General features: G+C 42.9%; 1 protein-coding gene across 1 annotated transcript; it reads right to left on the reverse strand.

Moving 5' to 3' along the window:
• Nucleotides 1–3,208: 3,208 nt before the first annotated feature.
• ASCL3 (achaete-scute family bHLH transcription factor 3) lies at nt 3,209–8,679 on the reverse strand. Its single transcript, XM_031007685.3, has 2 exons — nt 8,649–8,679; nt 3,209–3,804 (listed from the first exon to the last, which is right to left on the reverse strand). The coding sequence occupies exon 2, from the start codon at nt 3,790–3,792 to the stop codon at nt 3,247–3,249; it is 546 nt and encodes a 181-aa protein (XP_030863545.2). The 5' UTR covers nt 3,793–3,804; nt 8,649–8,679; the 3' UTR covers nt 3,209–3,246.
• Nucleotides 8,680–12,290: the final 3,611 nt, after the last annotated feature.

Here is a 12,290-nt window from a genome sequence, read left to right on the forward strand (position 1 = left end):
CCAGGTCAGGAGATCGAGACCATCCTGGCTAACACAGTGAAACCCCGTCTCTACTAAAAATACAAAAAATTAGCTGGGCGTGGTGGCACACGCCTGTAATCCCAGCTACTCGGGAGGCTGAGGCAGGAGAATCGCTTGAACCAGGGAGTCAGAGGTTGCAGTGAGCCGAGGTTGCGCCACTGCACTCCAGCCTGGGTGACAGAGAGAGACTCTGTCTCAAAAAATATAAAATAAATTTAAAAATACCCATGAAGTCTCTGGCAGTGAAAGAATGATTCTTGAATGAGACAGTGGGATTCCAGTGGAGGAGGGGAAAAGGAGAATATTCCAGTTTAGGTAGGAAGTAAGAGAGAAGAGAGAAGGATACATTTGCAAGACTGTGATTTTCTGTTTGGGGGAAATGGGTTCAGCACGTGCAAAATCACATTGAACTTGCTTAGGAGTCACATTAAAGCAGACTCACATCAGAGTTTGGGTGTGAGAGTAATTCTGCTTATAAATTACAGAGGCATCATCGCTAATCCCATCAGATGTTATCTTACATATAGGAAAAGGCCAAAACTCGGGTCATTTATCTTTTAAGGAATGTAGTGACTCAGGCAGGAGACGATGGGGTGGAGGAGGGAGAGGGGCGTGTACTCTGTCCTGTCCTGTCTTCAAAGCTTCTTTCTGAAGAGCGAAAGAGCTGCCTGCGCTAAGAGTCAGGGGCTTTGTGAAATGTTGCTGGCAAGGAGAAATGAGAAAACACGGCTTCTTATGTTTGCTGCTTTGTTTTGCAGTAGGGAGCTTTGAAAACTAAGCTGATAAATTTAAACAAGGTGGCGTTCAGAAGGAAGTCATCAGGCAGCTTAAGCGATGAAGTGACATGAAATACTTTCAGAGAGAGTGAGGGTGGAGCCTGTTGAGAACGCATCCCAAGAGGCCAGACAGGAGACTGCTACCAATAACCCAGACACAGGTGACGGGATTGGAATAAGAAAACAGTGACAACAGATATTCACCGACACCTTCCTGATTTGAGGCTCTTTGCTGGGTACTAGGAATAGAAGATGAATAAGGCTGGATAAATTATCTTCAAGGAGCTTGCAGTCTACTGAAGAAGACAGAGATAGGTGTGTAAAGTGTCTAAAGATAGCAGGATAGCAACCACAAGAGAAATATTTATACAAAATAAAGGAAGAAGTAACGGCTAGGATAGGAAGTTGGAGAAGACTTCATAGAGGCATAGCAGTGGAGAGGAGTGTGATAGACAGTGTGGGATAGGTCATTGACTGGGCCTTGGGACAGATGGGACCTGGGAGTTAAAGGAGAAGGAAGAGCTGAAGCTGGCCATGGAAGCAGAAATAGATACATTTTGAAGGCAGACCCCAAGATACGGGGCAGGGACTGTCCTTCCCAGGTATGAAGGAAAGGCCTGGCAGCTCCAAGTTTTCTAGCTTAGAGAACCTAGAGAATGGTGATGCTATGGACAAAACAAGATAATAATAATAATAATCAGTAATGATGGCCAGCCACAGTGGCTCACACCTGTAATCCCAACACTTTAGAAGGCAGGGGTGGGAGGATTGGTTGAGGCTAGGAGTTCGAGACCAGCCTGGGCAACATAGCAAGACCCCATCTCTAAAAAAAATGTTTTTGGCTGGGAGTGGTGTCTCATGCCTGTAATCCCACCATTTGGGAGGCCGAGGCGGGTAGATCATGAGGTCAGGAGTTCAAGACCAGCCTGGCCAACATAGTGAAACCCCATCTCTACTAAAAATACAAAAAAAATTAGCTGGGTGTGGTGGTGGGTGCCTGTAATCCCAGCTACTCGGGAGGCTGAGGCAGAGAATTGCTTGAACCCAGGAGGCGGAGGTTGCAGTGAGCTGAGATTGCATTACTACACTCCAGCCTGGGCAACAGAGTGAGACTCCATCTCAAAAAAAAAGTTTTTAATCATTATGAATACTTATTACATGTCAAGGTCTGTTAATCATCATCATAAACACATGGGAATTGCTGTTGGTGTTATTCTCATTTTGTGGAGAAGAACCGAGACATAGAGAAGAGGTAGCAGAGTTATACTGCAGATACAGGTCTGGTATCGCTCTGTCGCCCAGGCCGGAGTGCAGTGGCGCGATCTCAGCTCACTGCAAGCTCCGCCTCCCGGGTTCACGCCATTCTCCTGCCTCAGCTTCCCGAGTAGCTGAGACTACAGGCGCCCTCCACCTCGCCCAGCTAATTTTCTGTGTATTTAGTAGAGACGGGGTTTTACCGTGTTAGACAGGATGGTCTCGATCTCCTGACCTCGTGATCCGCCTGTCTCGGCCTCCCAAAGTGCTGGGATTACAGGTATGAGCCACCAAGCCCGACCTTCTTTTTTTTTTTTTTTTTCTTTTTTTTTTTTGAGATGGAGTCTCGCTCTGTCACCCAGGCTGGAGTGCAGTGGCGCGATCTCGGCTCACTGCAAGCTCCGCCTCCTGGGTTCACGCCGTTCTCCTGCCTCAGCCTCCTGAGTAGCTGGGACTACAGGAGCCCGCCACCATGCCCGGCTAATTTTTTGTATTTTTAGTACAGACGGGGTTGACCGCATTAGCCGGGATGGCCTCAATCTCCTGACTTTGTGATCCGCTCGCTTCGGCCTCCCAAAGTGCTGGGATTACAGGTATGAGCCACCAAGCCCGGCCACAGCTCTGCCTTCTTAGACCCTATACTAAGCTGCCTGAAGAAGTCTGCATGCAGGAAAATGATGCATCTGAAATAATTTCAAGTAACAACAAGGTTTTGTAAACTACTTTCGCTTTGGCCCCAAGACACTTTCCCATGGTGGTGACTTCTTGTCAATCCCCAATAAATAAAAATCTCCAAATGTTGACAAATGAAGAGAAGTTCATTGTGATTGCTCAGCACGACGCTTCAGCGAAGTGACGACTGGCATCAGGTAGTTAGCAGTCACGCTTCACAAGCTTCCGTGAGAGCTTCTCACAGCTCAGCCTCTGGCCAAGCATGTGAGAAGGGCAGGGTGAGACATGCAGAGACTCTGGGGCCCCCTGCTCCCCTAGAGTTCGTGAAAGAAGCAGAGCAGCTCCTCAACCTACATGAGATCATGTTTAGTACAATTGAAACCCAAGCGAGTAATACCCAGCATAGGTTAGCATTTGAGCTATTTCCTGCCCACATGGAGATTACCTTTAGGAAAAACTATTGAATGATGCTGTAAGAGACCCCATTTTGTGATATTATTCATTTCTATTTGGAAACAGCAACTCAAACAATTCTGAACATAGCGTCAGCATGGTGGCTGGTGGTTGCTATCATGGAGGAAACTTTTCCAGGGTTATTCTTGGTCTCAGCTTTATCAGGGTACAGAAGAGACTGCAGGTAGTTAATGTACTTGATCGCAGCTCTGAGGGTTTCCACTTTGCTGAGTCGCTTCTCCAAATACTCCTCTGGCAGATGATGGCGGAGCTGGGCGTAGCCTTCATTGACACATTTCACCCGCTGCCTTTCCCGCTCATTCCTTTTCCGGATGAAGGCTGGCCCATAGGAGTACTCACACCCTCTGTAATTTGGATAAGGCATCGGGAAAGAGAAGGGGCAGGGTTCACTGTAATTTCCCAGGATAAGGGAGTCGCTGGGAAAAGGCAGCAGTGGCAGCTCCTCAGAGTAAGGGGATGACACCGGGGCCTCTGGGTGCACATGGAAAGTGACTATGGGCTCCAGATAGAAGGACCTGGTCAGTGGCAAGCGGGCAGAATCGGGGAAGATAGGAAGTTTGTCAGGTAGACTAGAGTTGCCTCTGTTGTCCATCATTTCCTCTTTAACCTGCAAACATAACCAAGTTTAACAATGTGGTCAGATAGAGAGCAGATATGATCTACTTTCTTGGAGATCAATGTTTTATTTTATTTTATTTTTCGAGATGGAGTCTTGCTCTGTCGCCCAGGCTGGAGTGTAGTGGTGTGATCTCGGCTCACTGCAACTTCCGCCTCCTGGGTTCAAGCAATTCTCCTGCCTCAGCCTCCCGAGTAGCTTGGGATTACAGGCGTCTGCCACTGCACCCAGCTAATTTTTGTATTTTTAGTAGAGATGGGGTTTCACCATGTTGGCCAGGATGGTCTCGATTTCTTGACCTCGTGATCCGCCCGCCTTGGCCTCCCAAAGTGCTGGGATTACAGGTGTGAGCCACCACGCCCGGCCGGAGATCAATGTTTTAAAGACTTTTCTGCTTTGATGACCAATTTCTGAGCTCATGTGGGCAATGAGATGGTGTTATAATATTCTGTGTGTAGTAAGAGGATTTTTGATGGTACACAGAAACAGCACTAAATAACATTGAATCACCTTATGAGAAAGTTATTCTCCTTCCGTTCTTTTTCGATCCTTGTGGTTATAAAGATACAACCTTAGTCTGCTGAGAATGTGTCTTCCACACCACACCACTAGAATTCTTTTTTTTTTTTTTTTTCCTTTGAGACAGGGTCTGGCTCTGTCACCCAGGCTGGAGTGCAGTGGTGTGATCATGGCTCACTAGAGCCTTAGCCTCCCAGGTTCATCAATCCTCCTGCCTCAGCCACCTGAGTAGCTGGGACCATAGGTGGCCATCACCACGCCTGGCTAAGTTTTGTATGTTTTTGTAGAGACAGGGTCTTTCCATGTTGCCCAGGCTGGGCTCAAACTCCTGAGCTCAAGCAACCCGCCAGCCTCAGCCCCCCCAACTGCTGGGATTACACACAGGGAGCCACCGCGCCTGGCCTAGAATGCTTTCTAATCCTCCTAAGATCAAAGCCTTCAACAAGCAATAGCATCTAGTTAGAATTCAGTGTCTTTACTAACTTCTATTTATTGTGAGTTCTAGTAATTTCACATTTATGGTAGCGACATAAAGTTCCTTTTTTTTTTTTTTTTTGAGACAGAGTCTCGCGTTGTTGCCTGGGCTGGAGTGCAGTGGCACGATCTCGGCTCACGGCAACCTCTGCCCCCGGGTTCAAGTGATTCTCCTGCCTTAGCCTCCCAAGTAGGTGGGATTACAGGTGCCCGCCACCACGCCCAGCTAATTTTTTGTATTTTTAGTAGAGACGGGGTTTCATTATGTTGGCCAGGCTGGTCTCAAACTCCTGACCTCATGATCCACCCACCTTGGCCTCCCAAAGTGCTGGGATTACAGGTGTGAGCCACTGTGCCCGGCCATAAGGTTTGTCTTAAAACTAAATCTACTTGAGTAAGAAACGTGATTTGACAAAGAGTGAGTAAATAATAGTACAAGTGGAACAAAGATATAATGGTGATCGTGAAGACATGTGCAAATAAAAAAAGTGTGGGAAAGGCTGAAACACCAAAGTATTCAAATATATGCAAGGGAAATTATGAATTAGTTAATGATCATGCAACCTCAGAGGCATAGCCTTCTTAAAGAATACCTGATGTGCTAGAGGCAAAACCGAAAATACAAATAAAAAAGGAATCATTTGCTCTTAAATATTCACTATGGGACTCCTTTAGGTGAGAAACTTCCCCTACACATTTAAAACATAGTCAATATACAAGTTTTTACATATGTAGAACTGTAAATATATTGAGTAAAGTGCAGCTATGTTTAGGTTTTTAAATTTTTTTATTTATTTTATATTTTTATTTTTAGAGGTGGTGTTTTGTTCTGTCACCCAGGCTGGAGTGCAGTAATGTGATCATGGCTTACTGCAATCTCAAACTGCTGGGTTCAAGTGATCCTCCTGCCTCAGCCTTCTGAGTAGCTAGGACTGCAGGTGTGCACTACCATGCCTGGCTTTTTTTTTTTTTTTTTTTTTTTGTAGAGATGGGGTCTTGCCTTGATGCCCAGGCTGATTTTAAACCTCCTAGCTTCAAAAGATCCTCCCACGTCAGCCTCCCACAGCACTGGGATTACAGGCATGAGCCACTTCACCCAGCCTATAATTAAGTTTTGTTGGTTTGTGTGTGTGTGTGTTTTTGTAGAACTCAAGGATGAAGCAGTATAACCCAAGAGGTTCCACACCAACGCATTTCTTCTTTGTGAATAGGTCTATATCCTTCTCCTGTTTTAAACTACTGTTACTTTTTGCCTTTGACTGTAATCATGTAGCAACAACAGATTTTACAGAGGCACTGCAGTGTAACCGGTTAACTTGGAGGCAGGGGGAGAAAGAGCTTTTTCTCTCAGTCATAACACCCTCAGGTTTCAATATGGCCTTACCCCTTCCTAGCTATGTGTCCTTAGGCAAGTGTCTTAACCTCTCTGAGCTTTCGCTTTCCCCATGTCCAAATGAGCTACTAACTATTCTGCAGGGTGGTTGTGAGGATAAAGTGAAAAAACTACAGTTGACCCTCCATATTGGTGAGCTCCACATCTGTGTATTCAACCAACTATGGGTGGAAAATATTCAGGGAGAAAAAAGGGATGGCAGCATGGGTACTAAATAAGTACTGACATTTTTTTCTTGTCATTATCCTCTAAACAATACAGTGTAACAACTATTTGTATAGAATGTGCATTGCATTAGGTATTATAAGTAATCCAGAGATGATTGAAAGTGTTTGAGAGGGTGTGTGTAGGTTCCATGCAAGTCCTACGTTATTTTCTGTAAGGGAGTTGGACCTCTGTGGATTTTGTTATCTGAAGGGGAGTCCTAAACCCAACCCCCCAGGTACAGAGGAGTGACCGTGCCTATAATGCACCCAGCATTTGCCTCTTTCCTTTCTTTAGAGATGAATGAATCCTTATGTAGCATTCCTTTCTAAACTGCACCTTATAGAAAACCTGGTTTATGTTTTCCTTAACACTGTAGTGTCACAGCACTGATCTATCCTAAACACACGTGTTGAGAGATGAGGAACATACCTAAAATGGAGAAGGGAAAGCAGCTTGAAGTCTAATTGTGGGCCTCCATCAAAGAAGGAAATATGGTGTTAATTTCTTAGCAGGTTGATTTTTCAGCATCTTTAGGAGTGAGGGGTTATTATCTGTGCTTGGCATACTAAACACACACACACACACACACACACACACACACACACACACACACACACACACACACCAGTCCTAATGTTTAGGGCAAGATTAGATAATATTGGCACTTGTTTCTCTACCTGAATACAGCAAAAACTCAGCAGGCTGCACTGTGTAGTGGGAGGAGCAGCCCCTAAGACCAGAATTCAAGTATGAAGGTCAGGGGACTAGGGAAACAGCACGGGCAGCAGGGGCAGGGGTGCCGGGAGGGAGGAGTGGCCAGGGTTAAAGGGTTATAGTAAGTCATGGTGAAAGAAGCTGGAAAAAAAGTCAATGCCAGGAAAAGCTCTTCTTAAAAGCGACGGGGTGGGGGGATGAGATAAGTGGGATAGGTCCAATTAAAAATCGAAACAGAGGAACAGGAAATGAAAGATTCCAAATTACTGACCAAATGACCTAAGATAACTAACAAAACAAAAATCTCTGGAAAACTAAAAACTAGCCAGGATTCTGTCAAAAAGAAAAAGTTACTGAGAGAAACAAGTTAGGAAATTCCCAAGCCAGGAATTCTAGAGTGTAAGAGAGAAAGAACGGGTATGGCAGAAGCTGCAAAATGGTGGCAAATGAGTGTGGAGCCCGTATTACTGCACTTCCGACAACAGCAGAGCCATATTGTTGCCTGTAGTTAACAAGCTGGAATTAACAGGCTACCAAAAAAGTAAAGCAGATGTCATCAAACCTAACTATACAAAAATCGTTCTTTTGGTGATGGTTTTACCCTAAAAGACCATTTAAACAATATCTTAAATCTTGACCCAGATGAAATCTGAGTAATTTGTATATGCCACAAGTAATTAAAACTTTCTAGGTTTTAACAATACTTTTCGTAATTCTTGAAAAAAGAGCATGGTGTCTCTGGAGGCACACTGATGAGAAGTTTTTTTCTGTTGAGCATTTCCAATAAGTTCACCAATCAATGTACTAGCATTTAAATATGATCACCTTTTATTCAAAGAAGAAAATTTAAGGCAACAGAGTAAGAAAATGAAATAAAATGCAGCAACAAGGAGAATCAAGATAGAAAGCCTAGTGGGGTCTGGATGTGTTTGTAGGAATTGAGTATAAGTTTTTAAAAGAAAGCAACACAGATTGGTAGTGCTGGGGCTCCATGGTTCCAGATACAGACACAGCTAACAAACACACCTATGTTGGGAAAATCTCAGATTCTGCCTTAGAGCGATTCTGGGAAATAAATGATGAGGTCTTAATGATAAAATTGTAAGAGATTCTGGATGCTCTGCTGAGCATAAAAGCTTCAAATTTCAGAGATATAAAAGAGATGTAGCATGTAAAAAATAAAAAGCTACAACTGCCGATATAATTGAATTATGGAACGTTAGAGCTAGAAGGAAACTTAAAACTTCCTCATAGGTTGTGATATGTTGCTAAGGTTACAAAGCTAGTAGCAGAGCAGGGGCCAGAACCTAGTGTCCCGACTTCCAAATCAAAACTCCTGCTCTTCTAGATGATTTAATTGCCAGCAAAACCTGGATCTTCCATTATATGGGGAATAATTGGTAGTTTGAAATAATGGAATAATCCGATAGCTGACAAAATTCAGTATTTATCAACTGTACCTAGGGATTTTCTTAAAAATCATGTTCTTATTCTTCCCCACGGGCCACTCTGGAGAAGAGTCTCTTACCTGAATTTTGTCGTCAGGATGCTGTATTTTGGGCTGAGTTGGACTTAACCTGATTTATAGGTGATCATTTAATAACAATATGCAAAGTAGCTTACAGTTAAACAGAACTGCTCAGTTCTGGTTTGGCTGTTTTTCCTATCCAATGTGTAGATATGACAACGGATAACCATACTAAATAGAAAGGTGTGCTTACAAAACTGGATACTTGTAACAAACTCTTTTGTTTAAAGAATGTCCCCCATTCTTCTGGGTTATATGATATTATATCAAAATTATTTATGGAGCAATAGACTCATAATGTGCAAATATTGGCCACTATTCTTTCAGATAGAGATTAAGGCCAGAACTAGGAAGGTCAATACGAACTTACATCTTTTTTTTACTTTTTATTTTTTTAAAGCCAGTCGGATTTAGCAGTGGGGACTTTAGTGACACGAATGTGGATGTTAAATTCTGATAACCCAGTATCATAGGAACTAGCCAATACCTTTTTCTTAAATAGCCATTTTATTTTTTCTTCTTAAGTATACTTTTATCTTTTTAAAAATAAAAATATTAGAAGCATTCCTTCTCTCCTTATTTATTTAGAGACAAGATCTCACTCTGTAGCCCAGGCTGGAATGCAGTGGCATGACCGCAGCTCATTGCAGCCTCCATCTCCCGAGCAGCTGGGACTACAGGTGCGAGCCAACCTGCCTGGCTAATTTTTGTATTTCTTATAGAGATGAGGTCTTACCTTGTTGCCTGGCTGGTCTTGAACTCCTGGTCTCAAGAAATCCCACCCAAAGTGCTGGAATTATAGACTGCTGCACCATGCCAAGTTTAATTTTTTTTTTTGAGACAGAGTTTTGCTCTTCTGCCCAAGCTGGAGTGCAATGGCGCGATCTTGGCTCACTGCAACCTCTGCCTCCAGGATCAAGTGATTCTCCTGCCTCAGCCACCCAAGTAGCTGGAATTACAGGTGAGCACCACCACACCCAGCTAATTTTGTATTTTTAATAGAGATGGGTTTTCATCATGTTGGCCAGGCTGGTCTCGAACTGCTGACCTCAGGTGATCCGCCCACCTTGGCCTCCCAAAATGCTGAGATTATAGGCATGAGCCACCACGCCTGGCCCCAACTTTAATTTTTAAAGCAATCGTAGGTTCACAGAAAAATTGAACACAAAGTAGAGCTAATTCTCATACACTCCCTGCCCCCACGTGTGCATGGCCTCCTCTGCTGTGAACATTCCACATCATTATGGTACTGTGTTAGAACTGATGAACCTGCATTGATACATAATCACCCAAAGTCCATAGTCTACATTAGGGCTCACCCTTGGTGTTACATATTTACATTCTGTGGGTTTTGACAAGTATATAATGACATGTATTCACTATTGTGGTATCACAGAATAGTTTCACTGCCTAAACATCTTGTGCTCTGCCTATTCATCCCTCCTCCTTCTCTAACCCCTTGCAACCACCGATATTTCTGTCTCCATGGTTTTGCCTTTTCCACAATGGCAGATAGTTGTTAATTATGCATATAGCATTTTCTTTCTCTTTTTTTTTTTTTTTTTTTTTTTTTGAGATGGAGTCTCACTGTGTCGCCCAGGCTGGAGTGCAATGGCACAATCTCAGCTCACTGCAAGCTCCGCCTCCCGGGTTCATGCCATTCTCCTGCCTCAGCCTCCCTAGTAGCTGGGACTACAGGCGCCCGCCACCATGCCCAGCTAATTTTTTTTTTGTATTTTTAGTAGAGACGGGGTTTCACTGCGTTAGCCAGGATGGTCTCGATCTCCTGACCTCATGATCTGCCTGCCTCAGCCTCCCAAAGTGCTGGGATTACAGGTGTGAGCCACCGCGCCTGGCCGCATATAGCATTTTCAGATTGGCTTCTTTCACTTAGTAGTGTGCATTTAAGGTTCTTCCATGTCTTCTCATGGCTTGAAAGCTCATTTCTTTTTAGCGCTGAATATTCCATTGTCTGGTTGTATCACAATTTGTTTGTTCACCTACTAAAGGAAATCTTAGTTGCCTCCAAATGTTGGCACTTATGAGTAAAGCTGCTATAAACATCTGCATGCAGGGTTTTGTGTGGACGTGATTTCAACTCATTGGGTAATTATTATGGAGCACAATTGCTGGACCATATAGTAAGGGTATGTTTAGTTTTGTAAGGTTGCTGTACCATTTTGCATTCCCACCAGCAATAAAAGAAAGTTCCTGTTGCTCCACATCCTTGAGAGCATTTGGTGTTATCAGTGTTGTAGATTTTGGTCATTCTAATAGGTGTGTATTGGTATCCCATTGTTGTTTCAGTTTGCATTTCCCTGATGACATATGATGTGGAACATCTTTTCATATGCTTATTTGCCATCTGTATCTCCTCTTTGGTGAGGTGTCCAGGACTTTTGCCCATTTTTAAATCAAATTTTTTGTCCCTTATTGTTGAGTTTTAAGTATTCTTTGTATATTTTAGATAGCAGTCCTTTATCAGCTATGTCATCACCACCATCTAGATCTTCTCCTATGTTATCTTCTGAAAGTTTTGTAGTTTTGCATTTTACATGTAGGCCTATGATCTATTTTGAGTTAATTTTTGTGAAGGGTATAGGGTATGTAACTAGATTTCTTTGCATGTGGATGTCCAGTTGTTCCAGCACCATTTGTTGAAAAGACTATCTTTTCTCCATTGTATTGCTTTTGCTCCTTTGTCAAAGATCAGTTGACTGTATTTATATGGGCCTATTTCTGGGTTCTCTATCCTGTTCCACTGATCTGTCTTTTTTGCCAGTAGCATACTGTCATGATTACTGTAGTTTTATAGTAAGTCTCAAAGGTAGTGTTAGTTCTCTGACTTTGTTGTTCTCCTTTAATATTGTGTTGGCTATTCTGTCTTTGGCCTTTTTATAACCTTTAGAATAAGTTTAATATCCACAAAATAACTTTCTGGGATATTGATTGGGATTGCATTGAATCAATAGATCAAGTTGGAAAGAACCGCCATCTAAACAATATTGAGCCTTCCTATTAATGAATATGAAATATATCTTCATTTGTTTAGTTCTTTGGTTTATTTAATCAGTTTTGCAGTTGTCCTCATATAGATCTTAGATACATTTTACTAGGTTTATACCTAAGTATTTTATTTTGGGGGTGCTACTATGAATAGTATTGTTTTTAATTTCAAATTCCACTGTTTGTGGCTGATATATAGGAAAACGGTTGACATTTTTTAGAGCCAGGGTCTTGCTGTGTTGCCCAGACTGGAGTGCAGTAGCTATTCATGCAGCAATCATAGCTCACTGCAGCCTCAAAACTCCTGGCTTCAAGTAATCCTCCTGCTTCAGCCTCCTGAGTAGCTGGGACTACAGGTACATGCCACTGCACCTGGTTTGATTGACTTTTGTATACTAACCTTGTATCCTGCAAGCCTTTATAATCACTTATTAGTTCTATTATTGTTGTTGTCAATTCTTCTGGGTTTTCTACATAGACAATCATTGCATCAGTAAACAAAGACAGTTCTAGTCCTTCCTTCCCAATATTTATACCTTTTATTTCCTTTTCTTGTCTCACTGCATCGGCTAGGACTTCCAGTACAACTAGGACTTCCAGTGCAATGTTGAAAAGGAATAGTAAGAGAAGACATCC

Source organism: Gorilla gorilla, chromosome 9, assembly GCF_029281585.2.
Source record: "Gorilla gorilla gorilla isolate KB3781 chromosome 9, NHGRI_mGorGor1-v2.1_pri, whole genome shotgun sequence".
NCBI lineage: Eukaryota > Metazoa > Chordata > Mammalia > Primates > Hominidae > Gorilla > Gorilla gorilla.